The 20,226-nt window shown below is 33.6% G+C and overlaps 1 protein-coding gene across 1 annotated transcript; it reads right to left on the reverse strand.

Annotated features, from left to right (window-relative positions):
* Window positions 1-10,773: 10,773 nt before the first annotated feature.
* On the reverse strand, window positions 10,774-11,805 carry LOC127105177 (mitochondrial import inner membrane translocase subunit TIM17-2). The gene has a single exon (XM_051042330.1). It carries the CDS (start codon window positions 11,687-11,689, stop codon window positions 11,042-11,044), a length of 648 nt encoding a protein of 215 aa, XP_050898287.1. The 5' UTR covers window positions 11,690-11,805; the 3' UTR covers window positions 10,774-11,041.
* Window positions 11,806-20,226: the final 8,421 nt, after the last annotated feature.

The raw sequence follows: 20,226 nt of genomic DNA on the forward strand, positions 1-20,226 counted from the left end.
CAAGTTTTAAACATTGTTTACTTGTGGAATCTCTTTCTAATGTCAAAGTTCTGTTTTCATCTTTTAGGTCTGAAACTGTTATCTCAAGTTTACCACATTCTTCGAGAGTTTCTTCAAGCACCTCTTTTACAACTTTAAATTTTTGTTTAAGTTTCTGATATGAGTTTAGAGTTTCAGATAGGCATGATTCAAGGTCAGAACGAGAAAGATCAGAAAATACCTCGTCGGATTCAGATTCTCTGTCTGAATTATTCCTGGAGGTGATAGCCATGAGTGCCACATTTGCTTGTTCATCAGAGTCCGATTCTGATGAGTCAGATCCACTGTCATCCCAGGTAGCCATCAGTCCCTTTTTGGTTCTGAAGGACTTTTTCTTGAAGTTCTCTTTTCTGGAGCCTTCTTTCTTCAACTTGGGACATTCGTTTCTGTATTGACGTGTTTCCTTGCATTCATAACAAGTTATATCTTTGTTAGATTTACCTTTTGAAGTTGGTTATGATCGATCTCCTTTGGATCTTGGTCTTCTGAAGTTATTATTCCTTTTTCTCCAGAGTTGTTTTACTCTTCTGGTTAAAAGGGATAATTCTTCCTCATCGTCAGAGTCTTCCTTTTCAGAGTCATCGATGTCTTCTTCCTCAGCCTAGAAAGCTTTGTTTCTATCAGACTTGCGTCTTTCTGATCTGGACTTTAGTGCTACAAACGTGACTTCTGAGTGAACTGACGAGTTCTTCAAGGCTGATGTTGTTCAGATCCTTTGATAGTTTTAAGGTTGTGACCATAGGTCTCCATTTCTTTGGAAAGCTTTTGATGATCTTCTTGACATGGTCCGCAGTTGTATATCCTTTATCTAACACTTTGAGTCCTGTAATTAAAGTTTGGAATCTAGAAAACATTACCTCTACAGCTTCATCGTCCTCCATTTTGAAGGTTTCATATTTCTGGATTAGAGCCAGAGCCTTTGTTTCTTTAACTTGAGAGTTTCCTTCGTGAGTCATCCTCAGGGAGTCAAGTATCTCTTTATCTGTTTCCCTGTTGGTGATTTTTTCATACTCATTGTAGGAAATGGCATTGAGAAGTATCATTCTGGTTTTGTGATGGTTCTTGAATTCACGCTTCTGATCATATGACATTTTGCTTCTGGGAATAGCAACTCCAGCATCTGTTACAGGTGATATGTAGCCAATTGTGACAATGTCTCAGAGATCAACGTCGTAGCCCAGAAAAAAACTTTCAATTCTGTCTTTCCAATAATCAAATTTCTCTCCATCAAAGACTGGAGGTTTAGCGTTGTAACTATCTCTTTCATTGGTATTAGCCATAGTTTTTATCACTCTGGATCTCTCTACACTGTTAAGTGTTTGATTAGAAAATCAATAATATAGCCGAAGCTCTGATACCAGCTGAAGGTGAGAAAAACAAGAAAGGGGGATTTGAATTGTTTTGGAAATAAAAGCTTTTTCAAAGAATAAGAACACATAGAATTTTATACTGGTTCGCTTAGAAAACAAAGCTACTCCAGTCCACCCGGCCAAGGTGATTTCTCCTTCAAAAAGGACTTAATTCACTAATCTTGAAAGATTACACAACCAATCGTCTAAGAGAATAATCTCTTAGACCTCTCAAGTATACAAACTGCGCAGAGTCACTTGAGGAACAAAAATAATTTAAGCAAAATAGAGTTGTAATGTAAAGCGCTTCTAAGAGTAAGCAAGTATTACAGAAAAGTATTAGAACAAGAGTTTTCACGTAAGAGCAGCAACTCGTGAAAAATGAGAGAATATGAATGAAGTTTCTGTGTGTTTCAGATGTGTCTCTCTAGTGAGGTAAACTGTCCTTTATATATTAGTTGAGAAGGACCGTTGGAGTGATGACAGAATCTTGGTCTTTGATGAGCATTCAATGTCATTACTTCTGTTTTTCTTTCTATAACCATTTTGTCTCCCTTTTAAATTCTTTCTTAAAATACTTCCTTTCCATAGTGAGAATCATTTCTGTTATGCTTTCTGGACTTGTGAATCTTTATCAGAGTCTTGATGTACCAGAGTTATTCTTCAGAGGATGATCACATCTATCTTCATCAGAGCTTCTCAGAGTACTAGTCTACTAGAGTATCAGAGTCTACGACCAGGGGAATGTTGGAGCTTCTGGTTCTGTCTTTCTTTTGATCAGAATCAGAACTTCTTGGATGTACTCCTTTCTCAGCGGCGTCTGATCCTTTAATACTTTGTATCTGACATACGTTTGTATATGATATGTGATCAGAGTCCTTCATAACTGTTCATAGTCCTGCATACTTAGAAAAAATCTCGTTAGAGTGCCATTTTTGGTTTCATCCTTTGTTATCATCAAAATCTTAGAAATCTATTGTAGAACCAGTTTTGTTCTTACACTACTTTCTATGTCAAACAATAATCACTTAACACTTTGTGATCAAAAACAAATTTGAATAATAGACGAGGAAGGTTTTGTACTTGAATCAATCATGTAGAAATTGATCTTCTCTTTCTCTCTTTATCACAATCCAAACATATATACTTAAGTGCTCATAATAATATGAATGGAACTTTTTTCAATGAAATTAAAGTTATGCACAAAGTTTCATTTTTGATGGATATATGAACACTTAAAAAACTTGCTTGAATTATGTAAAATAATATATGCAAGAGGTGATTTCGAATTCTGATATATGAACCTTTATATACATCATAATATACCTCTATGAATTGATGCATATGTTTGGAAATAATTCCATGAAGGTTTGTAACCTTTTAGACGCATGTTGATTCAGATAAAATCATTATGCTTCAGTGGTAACTGGTTACCATAATGCTCTAACCGGCTACATATTTTAACGTTAAATTTTTTTTTGTACATATAATCGGTTACAGGTTTTGTGTAACCGGTTAGACCTATTACGAAAATTACAAATACTACTTTTTATGATTTTGAACCAAAGTTAAAAAAATTTAATGATGCATACAAGGTTTGAGATGAAGATGCATGATATATTATGAGCCATTAAAATATATAATATGAATTATAATGCATACTTTAACCATGTTGATTTTTTCCTTTAGTTTCCAAAGCTTATGATCAACTGAGCTTTATTGTGCTAACCTTCAAGCTTTGTCTTCTTTTTATTGATATGTTTGTCTTCATCAAAACTTTAACCGAGGTTAAGAAGAACTTTTCTTCACAAATCCTTGATTTCCTCACTGGAAAGAGGGGGAACCTCATTGCCTTTGCAAGCTTCTCCTAGTGGTTTTATTCCCGATCCCGCCTTCATGCTGCTCACACCTAGAGTACAAACCATTTTCAGCTTGAGTCTCTCTATGTAACACTTCCTAGAAAATTTTGGATCTCCTTGGATGACTCTTAACAGCTCGTCAGAGAGCAGGCATTTCATGCACAAATACAAAGTTTACAAAAAAGAACCTAGCTGATTAAAATCTGATTGCCCTATAATCATATTGTAAGAAGAGGGGGGCATCAATAACCAAATACTTGACCTTAATTTCCTTGGCATGTTCTTGCTTTCTAAAGATTATTTTTAGCATGATGTAACCTTTCACTTGCACCTGTTCTCCGGAGAATCCAACTAGAGAGCCCTTGAAGGGCTTTAGGTCTACTGGGTCAAGGCAAAGTCTCTCGAATGCATCCCAATATAGGATGTATGCATAACTTCCATAATCTACCAGATTTTTTTTTATCTCCCACTTATCGCACCTAACAGCAATGACCATGGGGTTATCACTATGGGGATGGATGTCAGTTGCGTCCTTCTGAGAGAAAACGATATTGGTTTTTGGTGTATTCTCCTCACCCTCACCTTCAATGTTAGGAGAGTCTTATATATTCAAGATTTTATGAGCATACCTCCTGCGGTCGGAGATAGTCTCCTTGCCTCCAGTGAACTTCGCCTCTCCATCGCCTTAAACTGAATGGAACTTGCACCATCTACTTCGTTCGAGCCCCACCATGCTCGTTTTAGTAGCTGGAGGCATGTGAGATGTTATATAGATGAAGGAACTCACACCAGATCTATTCACGACAAATATTCAGAGGTGTTGAGCTATCTACCATCTTGCCTACTCTCTTGAATGAAATTTTGTACTTGCGGGGAGAGGTGTAACTGCTCTTTATGTAGTGGTGTGAACCTTCACCACCAGGAATACATTCTTTGATGTCTCATGCCTTCTCTTAGCATTTCTCTCCTCGCCTTTCATGTAACATTATACTCTGGTGACTAATTCTGCTAGCGATAATGTTGGCTTCTGGGTGAGAGACTCATTGAAGTGTCCTACATCGAGAACATTATAGAACACCCCCACAAACCTTTTTTTGATTTGGGGGGATAACCCTTATGGTAGCTTCATTGAATCGGGCAATATAGTCCCTCAACAATTCTGACACGACTACAAAAAACATATTTGGTAACAACTTCTTACTACTGTCACTTAACCAACCGAAGTAATATATATTCATTAGGTGTATTTCATTTCCTATTTGTAAATCACATATAACCATAATTCATTTAAACAAATTTTGTGATATGTGAAACAATGACACACTTCAAATCCCCACACTTGCAATTTTATGTTTTTTTCATTAAAAAAAGGGTGTGTTTCCTTAACATATCTTTTTAAATAAAAATTAAACACTTTTCACCTTGGTCCATATAAACAATTGTAGTTAAATATTATGACATTTCAACACAGTTCTATTTATCAACAACGATGATATATACTACATATAAATGCTAACTTATTTTAGTTATGAACAAACTACGCTCAAAGGAAACCCTAACTTCTCTCGCTTTATCCTAATCTTTTAAAACTCCAACATAACTTATCCAACTATTATGAATCAAGGACAAGTTTCACGAATCTTTTCAAAACAAAACAAGTAGCTCAATTCTTTGTCTTCATTCTCCATGAATATTTTCAACGAAAGGTACATTCGTGAAACATTTTATGAGTTGATGTTGTTGTTGTTGTTCCAAATATTTGTCTTGTTTTTCTTATTTTTCTTGATCAAAATATACACGAAACATAAGGTTTAGTGTTTTTTTGTCTTGTTTTTATTAGGTTTATTGATGTTTTTGTTGAGGTATGTTGTCCTTTTGTTAAGGTAATTTTTTGTTTTTATGTTAAGGAAATTTGTTGTTTTTGTTGACAAATGTTGTTGTTTATGTTATTGTAGATGTTTTTTTATTAGGTTTATTTATGTTTTTGTGGAGGTATGTTGTTGTTTTGTTAAGGATTTTTTTTATGTTAAGGTAAGTTGTTATTTTTGTTGATAAATGTTATTGTTTGTGTTAATGTGGATGTTTTTTTATTAGGTTTGTTGATATTTTTGTGGAGGTATGTTGTTGTTTTGTTAAGGTAATTTGTTGTTTATGTTAAGGTAAGTTGTTGTTTTTGTTGATGAACATTGTTGTTTGTGTTATTGTAGATGTTTTTTTATTAGGTTTGTTGATGTTTTTGTGGAGGTATGTTGTTGTTTTTTTAAAGGTAATTTGTTGTTTATATTAAGGTAAGTTGTTACTTTTGTTGATGAATGTTATTATTTGTGTTATTTTAGACGTTTTTGTTGAAGTGTGTTGATATTTTTGTGAAAGTATGTTGTAGTTTTGTTAAGGTAATTTGTTGTTTATGTTAAAGTAAATTATTATTTTTGTTGATAAATGTTGTTGTTTGTGTTATTTTAGACATTTTTGTCGAAGTATGTTGATGTTTTTGTTGATAAATATTGTTGTTTGTGTTATTGTTAATGTTATTCATTGTACATTGCAACTTTAATTTCGTTCAGCCAACATGTTCTAGAAGATGAGTTTATTATATAGTATGTGATTTGAGTGTTTTACCAACCCTTCACTAACTATATAACCTTTTGAATTGAATTAGAAAATAATAATATGAGATATTAAGTTATATTAGAAAACAACTTACACTTGTCAATGTTTTACAAGCTTTTGTAGCCCATTATTCGTATCTTGCTCTTTAACTATTATAATTTGATTCAATGCTTCTAGTTCTTCTGCAGTCACTTCCATCACTACCGTTTCGTATGCAAAGTAATTAATACTTTACATAATGAACATGTTGAGAAGCATGTGTTAGTTGAAGAATTAGAAGAATTGAAACAAATTCTAACTGTTAAAGAGCAAAATATGGATAAAGGATTGTATAAAGCTCGTACCACATTGATTAGTGTAACTTGTTCCTCTAATATAACTTAATATCTCATATTATTGATTTCTAAGTCAGATTGGAAGGTTATATGTTTAGGAAGCAGTTGGTGAAATAAGCATTTCATATATGTTATAATAAACTCAAATGAACATGTCACTGCAGTTGAAATCTATAACCGTAGTGAAATATTGTGCGCTACGTATTTCACTAAGATTTGAAGGAACAATTGTGGTGATATGTTTTAGAAATATGCCAAAATGTTGGTGCTGGTTATCAAACCCCTAACCTTAACCTTTTACAACAATTGTTTTCTACAACCTTGGTGATATGTTACACACTAATGATGTTTTTATCACGGTTACCAGCCCCTGGTGGTAAAGGGGATACATACTACCACACCCTTCATTAACACGAACCACCGTCCATAGTAGAATCCTTCTCCCAACTGTGGTGATATATACTTTTGTAGTAGTGCGGGGGACCTTGTCTTATGTTAAATAGGCTGGTGGTGGACATTTTCCTATGATGATTGGCGACAAATTGGTGTACGAGTTTTCTCACTAATTCTTGATAACTAGCGATGAAGGTTCAAAGTAAATCCATATACCATTGCAAGGCGAAGTCCCTTAAGGTGCCAGAAAACAACTTACACTTTAGAGAGTCAGGTACCTCGATGATGGCCATCTGAGTGTTGATGGAAACAACGTGCTCATAAGGGTCAATGCACCCATCAAACTTGACCAAAGAGGGAGACTTGAATCCTTTTGGGAAAAAAGATTCCCATATTTATTCTTATAGTGGATAGGGATCCAACACTTCTATTTCCTCTAGGGGGTTGGTTTCTTGCTAGCATTATCGGGTATTGAGGTCATTATCCTCCAAGGTTTGATTTTGACTGCGTAATTCATCCAAGGCAACATGCATCTCCACCATGGCATTGGCACCACCGTTTCCCCCAATATCTTCCGACATAGGGGGGAAGGTGCTCTCCTGTTAACCATGGCTGAGAATATCTATGTACAAGAAAAAGGGTGACATTGAATATGGTTGTATAAGAATGTGCAACCCGAGTCAGTTTTATCAGGGCCCCACGGTGGGCGTCATTGTATTGGTAAAAAAATATAGGTGTGTGCGTGGTATTCCTACAAGGGTAAGGAATACTCAGAGGTCTTAGTAGGTTTATTACAATAAGGATTTGTCTGCAGCAGTGATAAGCCTTGTATGTTGGTTTTACAATGTTTACGGTTGTATGAGAGGTTAGCTCACGTGAGGTAGGAGACTCTGTGTATCAGGTTATATGTCTTTAAACAAGATATTTGGTTTAAATCATATATTTATTTGGATTAAATCATATATTTATTTGGAGAAACCCTTAATTGAATATATTTTAAACAAGAGATTATATCATATATTTATTTAGACGAGGAATATTTATAGAGGCTCTTGGGTCTAAGGTTTAGGAAATCCTAAAAAGTGGTACCTGCCTCCCACTTGACTGGAGGAGATTGCTGACCACCTTTTTTCTAGGAAGTCGTGGCCTGACTCATTTTTGTACAGTTAGTGGGGGAAAATAGTATTGTAGACATCATATCCCTTAAAGGCGAGACCCTATGCTCCGTAGAGGTAGCGTCTGAACGGTACCTCACTAAGTGAAGGCTCGACGTTGTCCCTATTTGGGACTCTAACAAATATAACACTACACGTTATTTCTTACAAGTCAAAATTATTTATAATTTTTTTTATTCAATTAAAGATTATAGTTTTTCATTTGTGTTTTCAAATTTATCCTTGTTATTTTGATTGGAAAAGAATATATATATATATATATATATATATATATATATATATATATATATATATATATATATATATACTTTTTAACATTATTTTACAAATAGAATTTTATTAAAAATTAAAAATATAATTGATTAACTTATTCATTATCAAATATAATCTAAAAGCTAACTTATTAATACTAAACAGAACTTTATGTTAACTATAATATGTCCATTTTAGTTTGGCTCTAAGGCCCATTTTTGTTAAGGCTCATTTTCTCTATTTTTGGTTTGTTAGATTGGTTTGTCAGATTAGTTAGGAAGTTAGTTATAGTTTAACTAATTTTTTTTCTTCTATTTTTGATTGTCTTCAATCTATTGATATATTGGCATTGTCCTACCCTTATAATTGTAATAGATGCTCGATCAATGATGAATAATATTTTCTTTCAATTTTACTCTCTATACGCATACTATTAACATGATATCAGAGCATACATGATCCGGTAACAATTCTTTTCTTTGCCCTCTCCAATTTATCTACTATCTCTATCCCATTTCTTTTTTATCTCTTCAAAAATAAATCAGAGTTATTATGATTTCTCTATTAATTCCACAAACTCCTATTATCTTCGTCATAATGAAAACACTATCCTTGTTCTTATTTCTCCTCACACCAAGAACTATCATACTTGATCAATATCAATGGAGATTGCCACAATTTCCCATGATAAATAACATTTCATTTATGAAACCCTACAAAAACTCGTTCCCTCTAATTCTTTGCACGTTCCATATATCCCATGTAATACGATGGTCTTCACTTGGCTTTTTCGCTCAATTTCAGAATTAATCACACAGTTTGTGAATTGGATTGACATTATTGCTGGTGTTTGGGCAAACCCGTACACATGATTTTCTAAGAACGGCGTCTTTAAAGTCTTCTATATTCAAGAAGACCTCTACAAATTCAACCAAGATATAACTTTTTTTTATTACTTTACACAACTCAAAGCTTTTTAGGATTAATTGGAAGCATATTGCCCCATTCCATCATGTTCTTGCTCAATCCCTTGCTTAAGTCGAGCAATTGCATTTGTCCACTGTTATAGAGAGCAAGACTACGTTATACGCTTTCTTAAGGGTATAAATGAAAAATTATCATACTCCAAGTCCCATATTATGATGTTGCACCCCTTGCCTAACATAGATCGCGATTTTATTTGGTTATATATATATATATATATATATATATATATATATATATATATATATATATATATATATATATATATATATATATATATATATATATATATATATATATATATATAGAGAGAGAGAGAGAGAGAGAGAGAGAGAGAGAGAGAGAGAGAGAGAGAGAGAGAGAGAGAGAGAGAGAGAGAGAGAGAGAGAGAGAGAGAGAGAGAGAGAGAGAGAGAGAGAGAGAGAGAGAGAGAGAGAGAGAGAGAGGACTCCTTCTTCGTCAATTACCATGTCTCCCTCTAATGATATTGTTCATATCTTTGCATTGCATGTCAATTCTTATCCAGCCCGTTATGGGAACAAGAATTGGAACCCTAATTTCAAAGGGAAGTCTCTGATTCGAGGACCTAATCGTGTTTACACTCATTGTGGTCGTACCAACCACGTCATTGAAACATGTTTTGTAAAGCATGGATATCCCCTGGATTCAAGAACAAGACTAAGAATCCCCACTCGACGGGTTCATTTGCCAATTGTATTTCAAAATCATCCTCCCGCCAATCCAACAAATACCTTTTTTGTTTTTACAACAGGGTAGTAATATCATGAAGCTACTTCAACAGTCAAGATCGAGATCCAACACCAAGACCAACTCTGTCACAAGTTCCCTTTGCTTTGAGCTCCTGTTCTTCCACTAGAAACGGTAAGAATTTCACACTTTAGATCCTTGATATTGGAGAAACTAACCATATTTCTTATAATCTTACATCCCTCGTTAAGCATAGACACGTTAACTTTGTCCCCGTCACTCTGTCACTTTTACCTAATGGCTCATGTCTTTGCTTCCCATCCATAATGTCTTGTATATACCTAACTTTCATGTTAATCTCATTTCATTAATAAAATATTTTACTAATCATCTATTTCATCTTCATTTTCTTGCAAATACATGTCATATTTTACATAACAACTCCAAGAAAATGATTGGTATAAATAACTTGCAAAGAGACCTATACATCCTAGAGTCTCATAGTCCTCACAATCTTTATAATTCAGTTGACAATAAATCTCATGAACAATGGAATTCTAAGTTAGGGAATATATCTGATGTAAGCTTACACGCCATTTCCAAAAATTATCCCTTTATTTCTTGTAAACTAAAGTTGGCATCTTGTGATTCTTGCCATAATAATGTTAAACATAAATAGTTGTTTTTTCCTTCTAGTAATATTAATATTGTTGCTTCTTTTGAATTGTTACATGCTGATTTGTGGGCCTCTATTCAACCATTTTTATTTTAGGACAAAAATACTCTCTCACTCTAACGGATGATTACACAAGATATACTTAAATAATCTTTATGAAAACCCATTTATCCATGTAAAATTTCTGTGTCAAATATGCTATCCATATTAATATACTCCGAAGCCCCCTCCTAAACTAAAATCGCATAGTCCTTATGAGCATCTCTTTAAAAACCCTCCTTCTTATATGTACCTCAAGGAATTTGGTTGTTTATGTTTATGAAAAATTAACTTAAAATTACATCATCAAAATCAAGTCACAAAATTTCCAGCCTATAACTAAAAGCTTTGAGCTAAATACAAAATCATTCATACTACCTGAAACATAAACATGTCTCTATTTTTACAAAACCTAAAAGACCTGTTCTAGATAAAACAGTGTACCCCATAAAATAATTCTCCCGAAATTATATTGGGAGGAACATTGCAAACCCTGCACACAAATAAGATCTTCCGACCAATTAGTAAATTTTCTCTTACATTAAGATAAAACTATGTCTTGCATATATATAAGTAAAATACAGTAGAAAAGGTTCAGAAAAACTATAACCAAAACCAAACATTATTTGTAGTCAAAATTTGGCACAGGAGGAGCATCAAAACTCTCCAAAATCTTGGTCTCACTTCCTCCATCAGAAACAGCTTCATCCTTTTTCTTATCTTCACCGAACAACCCACCACCGAACCACGGTTTAGCTTCGGAGTCACCCGCCGGCGGAACCTGTTTTCCCGGAAAACCGCCGTTGGGATGTCCAGGGATTGGTTCATCCATGACAGCAGGCACCTGCTGCTGCGGGCTAAGAACCTTGTTAAGCATAATTCCCGCTCCCTCAATAAGCGCCAAGAGAACACCGCCAAACGCAGCGGATCGACCGGAAGCGACCAAACCTTGACGCATTGAGAGAAACCCACCGGTGGCGGCGCCGGCGAAGATAGAGTTCCAAGGGTCTTCTTTTTGGCGGAGGTAGACCATGGTGCAGTCGAAAGAGGAGAAGAGACCACCCCAAACGGCGAAACTACCGCCGACTCGGGGAGCGTTGAGACGAACGGCTTGGGAAGCACCGACGAAGCGGGAGCCTTTGGGAGAATTGTAGAGTCCTTTGAGGAAGTGGAAGGCGGAGCCACCGACGGCACCCATACCGAAGGCACCGCCTATGTCGTCGAGAATTCGATCAGGGCAGGGTTCTCTTGAAGTCTCTGGTGTTCCCATCGTTGTCTCTCTTCTCTTCTTCTTTCTCTAAGGCTTTGGTTTTTCTACTTATCTTCTTTCTTTCTTTTTTCTTCTTCAATTTAGTTCATAAGTAGTATAATGCCCAATATCTAATAATTGTACTTTATAAAAAATTCATTTTCTTTTAAATATACCAATGCTGTAAAACATTATACAAATATCTTCTCAAATAAATAAAATAACAATGCAATAACACTTCTTTCCTCTTGTTCCTATAAACACTTTCTTTTATAATCTCTCAAAAGTTAGGTGAGACCACAGATGGGATTTAATTTATATGATACTTGTTGTTTGTCCTTCTTCTTTATGTGGAATGTGTTTTTATACTCTTTTTTTTAAGATCACTAAAAAATTAAGAAATGTTTCCTCAAATTCCATGTGAAATGATAATCATAACGTCCGTCGCTCTCGTTATTATCAATGTAACGTCTTCTTCTTTAACATTCATAAAACCTTATAACTATCCCATAGCCGTTATGCCAATCTATACATGTCGTCCAAAAATATGTTTCTAATAATCCTATAGTTCGGACTCCAATTTGTTTTATCATTCTCTGTAAATATTCGACATATTGACTCTCCATGATCAGTCTCAATGATTTATAACTCGACTTCGGGAATTTCATGATGTACACCTCTTAAGATTTACTTTCTAGATTTGATCTAATATTAAAAGAATTTTAAACCTTCACATTTGTAAAAAAAAAACCATAAAAATACTCTTATTAAGTTTTCAATTTAAAAATATAAATTTATTTTCTTTTTTCTATTAAATAAATAATTGTTAAGGTGTTTGTCTAGTTTTCGATATACCTCTAGAGGGATGTATGTATAAAGTTTTAGTAAAAGTATTCACAAATAGATTGAAGAAGGTTATCCATTCAATCATTTTATAATTTCGATATAGTGTTATTCAAAGGTATCAAATTGTTAATGACATTTTAATAACTAATGAAATTGTTGATGATGCCAAAAGATCTAAGAAAAATGTCATCTTTTCAAAGGTTGAAAAAACTTTTGACTATGTGAAATGAGACTATTTGATTGAAGTAATGTATTTGATGAGATTTTCTCATAACTGAATCCAACTTATCAAAAAACGTGTAAGCTTTATGATTGCTTCAAGTCTTATTAATGATAATATCGCATCTAAGTTCAGTTTATAAAAAGAGTGGTGTTAGGGAGATCGTATTTCATCTTTTTTATTTTTGATAGCAATGAAAGGTTTACTTGTTATGCTTAGTGCAAAAATATGTGTTTGTATCATTTCAAATTTTCATATAGGACTCGATCCTCATTTTAAAATTTCTCATCTTCAATTCACAAACGAAAAAATTGACTTTTATAGGAAAAAAAAGTTGGAAGAATAACACCTTTTAGTGGGTGTTCGTCTCATTTTACTCAAATCTCATTTGTCACGTCCTTATTGGTTTACTCTCTTACCTCAAGGTTTCTTCGGGTATCATTTCTAAAATAAAATCCTTTTAAACAAAATTGGGGGTACTGAGGACGATCGTAAAGATTTTTGAATCCACACGAGTAGATTGTGTTTAGACAGATGTAAAAAGATCTAGGTGTATGGAGGATGAAGGAAATTAATTACTGCTTATTATGAAAATCTTGTTGGATGATTTTGATTGATAAGGAATAATTGTGTTATAAAGTGTTGTCTCATAAATATGGAGTAAAAATGGTTTAGAACAATCTAGTATCGGGATATGAAACTTGTATCAATAAAACTTCTTGATTTATGACTTTTTTTTAGAATTGAAGAAACGGGGAGTCAATGTTGTTTTGTTATGATCATCGGCTCAAAAGTTGCTTCTTAAGAGATAGATTATGTAGATTATGTATTTTGTCTCTTGATAAACAATTTTTTGTGGCATGTCTTTTTATATTGGATTAGGAGGGTCATGGCATAGGATGGGCATCGGAGAATAAATCTTTTTGTTTGGAAGAAAGAATTATTGTCATGATTATGTTTTTTTTGCTTTATAACATTCTTTTGTAGGACAATGCTTTAGAATTTTTTTTTTCTAAAAGCAAATGCTTTAAAATAATTGATCGGGAGGTTTGATTATAGTGAGACCTTCTCAAGGACTTATCAATTGTTCATTTAAGATAAATAGATGAACATTTGTCCCTTCAAAATTTGATTTTGAACAAAATGTCTCTCTTAAATGTTTGTCTTTTCTTTTAGATACTATTTCAAAATCGCCTGTAGACAAACTTGATACAATGTGACATTCCTAACACCGAGTCTTCTTTATGCCTTTGTAGCTGGGGAGTTGAAAAAAAAATTGAACACTTATTCTTCGAATGCAATTTCTCTTCGAGTATTTGATATGATATTTTAAAATAGTAAGATATTTTATGGGCTTTGTCAAATAATGTCATTATTCATGTTCTTACAGTTTATGTACCTCTGTTTTCTTTAAAATGAATTTGGTCTGATCGTAATAACATGTTGTTTGGGCACAAGGAATTTTCATCATATCAAATTATAAATCATATGAAATTCACGTATAGTGGTGGGTGAAGGCCAACTTTAACTCGTTTTCATATGATCTTAATCATTGGTGGATCACTCTGATTTGTTTAGATTTCATAACTCATTCATATTTTTTGGTTTGACTTGGATGTACATTTATATAACCTATCTTATATTTTCTTTTGTCTATAGGTTGATCTTGTTGCTAATTATTGAAAATGACAAAGATGGGTGGATATCAAAATCAAAATTGCATAGAAATTTAAACCATGGTGTTTGAAAAGCAATAAGAACAATTATACAAAAGTGTTTGTTTGCTACTGCGGTGACTTTAGCAAAATCACAACTTGTCACTGTGATTTTGTCCAACCCAATATAAGTATGAACATGCACTAAGACTATATCAATCTTGGCATCTAAACTATATGATTGACATAAGTGTTTGTTTATTCTATGCCAATAATATTTTTCTCGTGTCAACTGTAATAAAGTAAAAGTTATAAATTGTGAAAGAATGCACATTGTTGGACAATTCTACCATGGAAACAAATATGAGTTAATCCATAATACAACCTTTATGCTATAAAATGGGGCTATGTATATAAGATAACAAGAATATTCACATGAAATCAAGAATTCAGATTAAATAAAATAATAATAAAAAATTGGAAGATTCGAGAATGATAGGTCAAGGTATGATGATGAAGAAAATATGAAAATAATAAGAACTATATTGTATATGTAGAGAATAAATAAAGAGAATTTTCCTGATATAAACTTCGTTGTATGTGTGAGGCTTGTGGCTCTATGCGAGTAAAGTAAGGATATAAGTATTAAGGTTTCAGACTTTGTCAAATGTATAAGGCTTATTCTTTGCATATGTGAGCGGGATTGAAATTCACTCCAATTAAAGTCCCTGCCTGCATTCACGTATTCAAGTGTTGTTAGTCATTCGATTAAGATTAAATGGTTCTGATTTAAAAGTGTCAGTTTTAAAACTATAATATGAAAATAAGTTTATTTTTTTTAAACCATGTAATCAATATTCAATGACTAATAACATTGTAAGTGCGTGAATGCAATTTTTTTGGATACATTTCTTTGACAAAATTTTTGGTTGTATAATCCAAGAATTCATTCTTTTCTGTTTCGACATGGGGGATTAACTAACTTAATGTTTCAATGGCTTTTTAATTCTTTTTTATCTTAGGTATTATACTCTCGCTACTTTTCTAAGTAACTTTTGCTATGTAATTCACTTTTTCACCTAACAGGATCTCACTTGTAAAGAGTCTAACATGTTAATCAGAGTGAAGACACACATTTTCCTCCAATTTCAGGTACATTGTCATACCCCAAAATTTATCCTACTTTTTTTTCCATTTTTATCTGGCTCATGATCCTCACTTCATTTGCATATTCATAATCATTTAGGGCATTCATTTACAGTTGCATTTTTAAATAAGCATCATTGATTCAAAGGACCTTGTATTTATGCCTGACATTGAGTTAGGGTTTCTCTGGGAATCCAACCTAGGGAATCTTGGTGATACAATCGACTTGGAAGATGCATTTTATGGACTAACGTCTCGCGGAACCCTAAGTATTGGATATGGTCTTTGGTTGTTATGGATTACATCATGACATAGATCTTTGAAAGCCATTCTCAGGTTGATTTTGGTCAAGCAAAGATCAACTTTAGGGTGACTTTCTGTTGACCATTCTCTATGGAAATACTACTTGGCTAGTTTGTTTGGTTGTTCATTTGATTCAAGGCTTTGCAACTTGGATTCAAGACAAAGAAATCAAAATGCAAGATTCATTAAATATCAAGTTCATTCAAATAGAAATTACATTACAAAAGCCATTTCATTACCATACACCATTCAAAAGTCATTTCATTACCAAAAGATATCCAATTACATTACAAGAGAGCCAAATTACAAAGTCTACACAAAATTACACATTTTGACGTACAATTGATTTTTTATCAACCGTTGACTTTTGGTCAAACAGTCGACCAAAGTCAACCACTGATCCTAAACCCTAATCCTACTTCTTCTTCATTCATAAGTCATCCCACTTTTATTCAAGATCCTTCATAATTCTTGATGGTGTCTTCACGTGTCATGGACTCTCCATGTTCCATGCCAACCTTGATTCATGTCTCCATGCACCTTGCCCTGCCTAGTACACTCTCACTATATCTGTATTCCAGCCTTGTAAAATAATACATATACACATAACCAACACTCATGTCATATTCACATCAACACAATATCAACAATTCAACCAAGAATAATAATCAGTTCACCATTTGTGTTAGTTGAGTATGCACCTAAGAAGGGGGTGAATTAGGTTCTTTGAAAAAAAATTCGGTTTTATGAAAACTTTGTTCTTTCTTTTCTGGTTAGGTTAAGCAATGAACGGTAAAGTGCAAAAACTAAAGAACACTAAGAGATATTTTGGTTCCCCTCACAGATCGAGAGTACTCCAGTCCCCATTTAATATGACAGAGATTTTACTATTGTTAGGACTTTTACAAGACTCTTCCTAGTCTTTCTATATAGACACTAACAATCATACCAAGAACAATCCTCTTGGATTTTTCACTAAGTTCAAAAAGATAACAATCCTCCCTTTTAGTGAACCTCTTGTTTCCAACAATCCTGGACAACAAGGACAAAACAACAATATGAGTTTTTTTACAAGTTTTTGACAAATGGAATAATCTATCAACCTATTGACTAATCTTCTCCTTTAAAGTAATCAAACTTCTTTATGACTAACAAGGGCTCTAATGATGATATGGGTGAAACTATATAAATGTGTATAAAAATTATGTGTAAAAAGTTTCACCAGAAAATTTGGTCAAGAATACTTGAAATAATTTTGAAAAGATGAATGAAGAAGATTGTTTGAAAATATTTTGTGAGAAAAGAGGTGTGTTCAAAATCTACATAAATGTGTTATATATAAACCTTATACACCTCTCTAAATGGTTATGATACATGAAAGGATGTCATGCTTCAAGAACACACTCCATAGAAAAGTTTCATGAAAGAATGCAATGTTTTCTGCCACTAGTTCAGTGGTAATCAATTACCCAATATGGTGTAATTGGTTACACCTGAGCCAACGTTACAAAATTTGAAAAAATGTACGGTGTAATCGATTACCAAAAGGATATAATCGATTACATGCTGTAAAAATTGCCTTACATGACAACACGCGTAATTGGTAATCGATTACCTTAATGTTGGTAACCGATTACCACACAGCAGAATGGCATAATGCATTTTGAAATTAAAGTGACTGCCAAATGAGAAAGGTTTAAGAGACATAAATAACCAACATATGTATGGATGATAAAAACTAGAGCACTTGACTTATCATAGAGAGACTGAGAACTTAATACCTTAACACTTTGATCGAATCAATAACAATCTTCAAGACTTTGAAATGCTTTTAAAAGAGATGTTTGTGCTTGAGTCTTGAGGCATTCTTTTTACAATGCATATATGTTGAGCATGTCTTCATCAAAACACTTTGAGAAGTTTGTCTTCATATTCTCCCCTCTTTTTGATGATGACAACTCTATATTTGACAATTTGATCCAATTTTGATTTCTCTAACAAATGAAAACTCCCCCTTGATCGAAGCTCCCCCTTGATCCAAGATTGGGATTTTTAAAGTGATTTGCTAGCTGCATTATTAGAGAGACAAAATATACAACAACTAAAAATACATATTCTCCCCCTTTGTCATTAGCAAAAAGGGTGGGAAAGACGAAAACAATATAACACACATATATGTCGTAGGATGATAAGGTAAATAACATGAACACATACATAGATAGCAAAATAACCATAACGCACATAATTCAATACAACAACAAATTGTTCATAAAAACATAATTCTAAAGAGAAAAATCCAGCATAATAAAGTAAAACACGAAACAAAACAGAATTATTTATAAAAAAACACTTTTAGTCACTTTCCGACATTCCCATATCCTCATCGTCTTCTTCTTGATCTTCATCACTTTCTTCTTCATCACTTATCTCTGGGTTTTGGGATTTGGTATGGTTCTCTAAAAGTCTTTTGATAGAGGCCATTTCAAATTTTGGCTCACGATAATTTTTCATCATAGTAGTCTCAAATGAGCAGATTTTGTTGTAGAGGACTTCATTTGAATATCCACCTTCCGGAGCCGGTGGAGGAGGTGGAGGAGCATTTGAAGAGGTTGAGGATTGATCCTTGTATTTATACGTACCATCCATGTCCAAAAAGATACCGATATTCTGAACCTATGTTGAAGCATTGATTTCACATTCTCTTGCAGTCAACTTCTTCTTTGGTTCCCTTTTCAGATCAATACCACATCCTTCTAGGATTTTGGAGATTAGCCTAGCATAGGGTAATCCACCAGTTAGGGATTGTTGATGCTTCATGGGGTACATGATGGTATATGCCCAATTAACCTGAATCTTGTTTTTGATGGCATAGATAAGTTGTAATTCTAAATCACCAATTTGAGAGTGATTTGAGTGTTTAGGCATCAAAACATAGGAAATCAGGTAATGAAGCATCTTATCGCTTACGGCCAAATTCTTTGAAAACAAAAGTACCCGGGAAGATGCATGATTCTTCTTACCAAGAATAGCTTGCTGAGAGACACGATAGATGTGAAAAAAATAGTCCATCTTACTATAACCTTCCCATTTTGGGACTAACCCATGATGAAACACTTGACCCTTATACGGTATTCCCAATCAGTTTCCAAAAGCTTCTAAATCCAAAATAATTCCAGTATTCTTAACCTTAGAAGTTAGGACATCCTTAACACCATGAAGAATAATCATATTTGCATAAAAATCTTTAACCAAATCCGGGTAAAAATTTCCACAATCGAAAACCATAGAGTATACCCCTTAACGTCTTAAGAGTTCCGGGAAATCAAAACTATGAGAAGAAAAAGAGGAAAGGTTACCATATTTCACCGACATAAGAGACTGATTCCATAAATCAAACGTAAGTCTCCTAGTTTTGAGGGAAGTAGCATTTGAGCATATTCTTGATGTTCTGAGCTACCTTCATCAATTTTGGTTTTGCCTTTATCTTTCCTTGTTGGAGCCATGGGATCTGGAAAAGTTAGGGTTTTTAGGAAGGATTTTGGGTTTGGGATTTGGAAGGAGTTTGGTGAAGAGAGAGTGGAAGTATTGAGAGTTTTCTAAATGGAGTTTTAATGTGTTTTAATGGTGTTTAGGTTATGGAGATAAATAAGAGAGAAGAAGTTTGAAGGTTTAAGGTAGATGAAGAGCGATATTGGAAAGTGATAAAGGAAAAATCCGAGTATAAGTATTTTAAAAATTAAAAAAAAAAACACTTATCCAAAACACACACATTTAATTAAAAAAAAATCTGGAACGCTCAGGTGTAATCGATTACCCAGGGAGGTGTAATCGGTTACACCATAAAACAAAGACAAAATGGAGTCGTGTAACATGGGTGTAATCGATTACACCCAAAGTGGTAATCGATTACCTCACAAACAAAAGCAGTCGTAAATCATACATCAGGGATGTAATCGATTACACCCAAGGTGGTAATCGATTACCTCCAGAAAAAAAAACAGTAACTTCACCAAGATCATCATGTAATGAAATTTAAAAATTCAATAATTACACATGATCTAACATATCCTTTGGCCATTTTATGCGAGGCAAGCAGGTAATACAAACATTGTAAGGACACACAAAATTGACTTTTTCTTTAAACTCATGTAAGAAAACACATATATATTTCAAAATAAAAGATATTGGGTAAAAAATAGTGTACATTTGTATTTGAATTGATGAGTTTTTGAAGAATCAAATGTCACAATCATCTAAAATTCCAAGTTCCCTTCGAATTTTGTAAAACGATTCTCATGCCAATGGTTTTGTGAAGATGTCGGCGAGTTGATTATGAGTATCTATAAATGTGACTTCGATATCTCCTTGAAGCACATGATCACGAAGAA

The sequence above is a fragment of the Lathyrus oleraceus genome, chromosome 7, assembly GCF_024323335.1.
Source record: "Lathyrus oleraceus cultivar Zhongwan6 chromosome 7, CAAS_Psat_ZW6_1.0, whole genome shotgun sequence".
Taxonomy (NCBI): Eukaryota; Viridiplantae; Streptophyta; class Magnoliopsida; order Fabales; family Fabaceae; genus Lathyrus; species Lathyrus oleraceus.

Bases quoted from the DNA above. Each gene is read 5' to 3' on its own strand.
- LOC127105177 (XM_051042330.1), bottom strand. From the start codon at position 11,689: ATGGGAACACCAGAGACTTCAAGAGAACCCTGCCCTGATCGAATTCTC.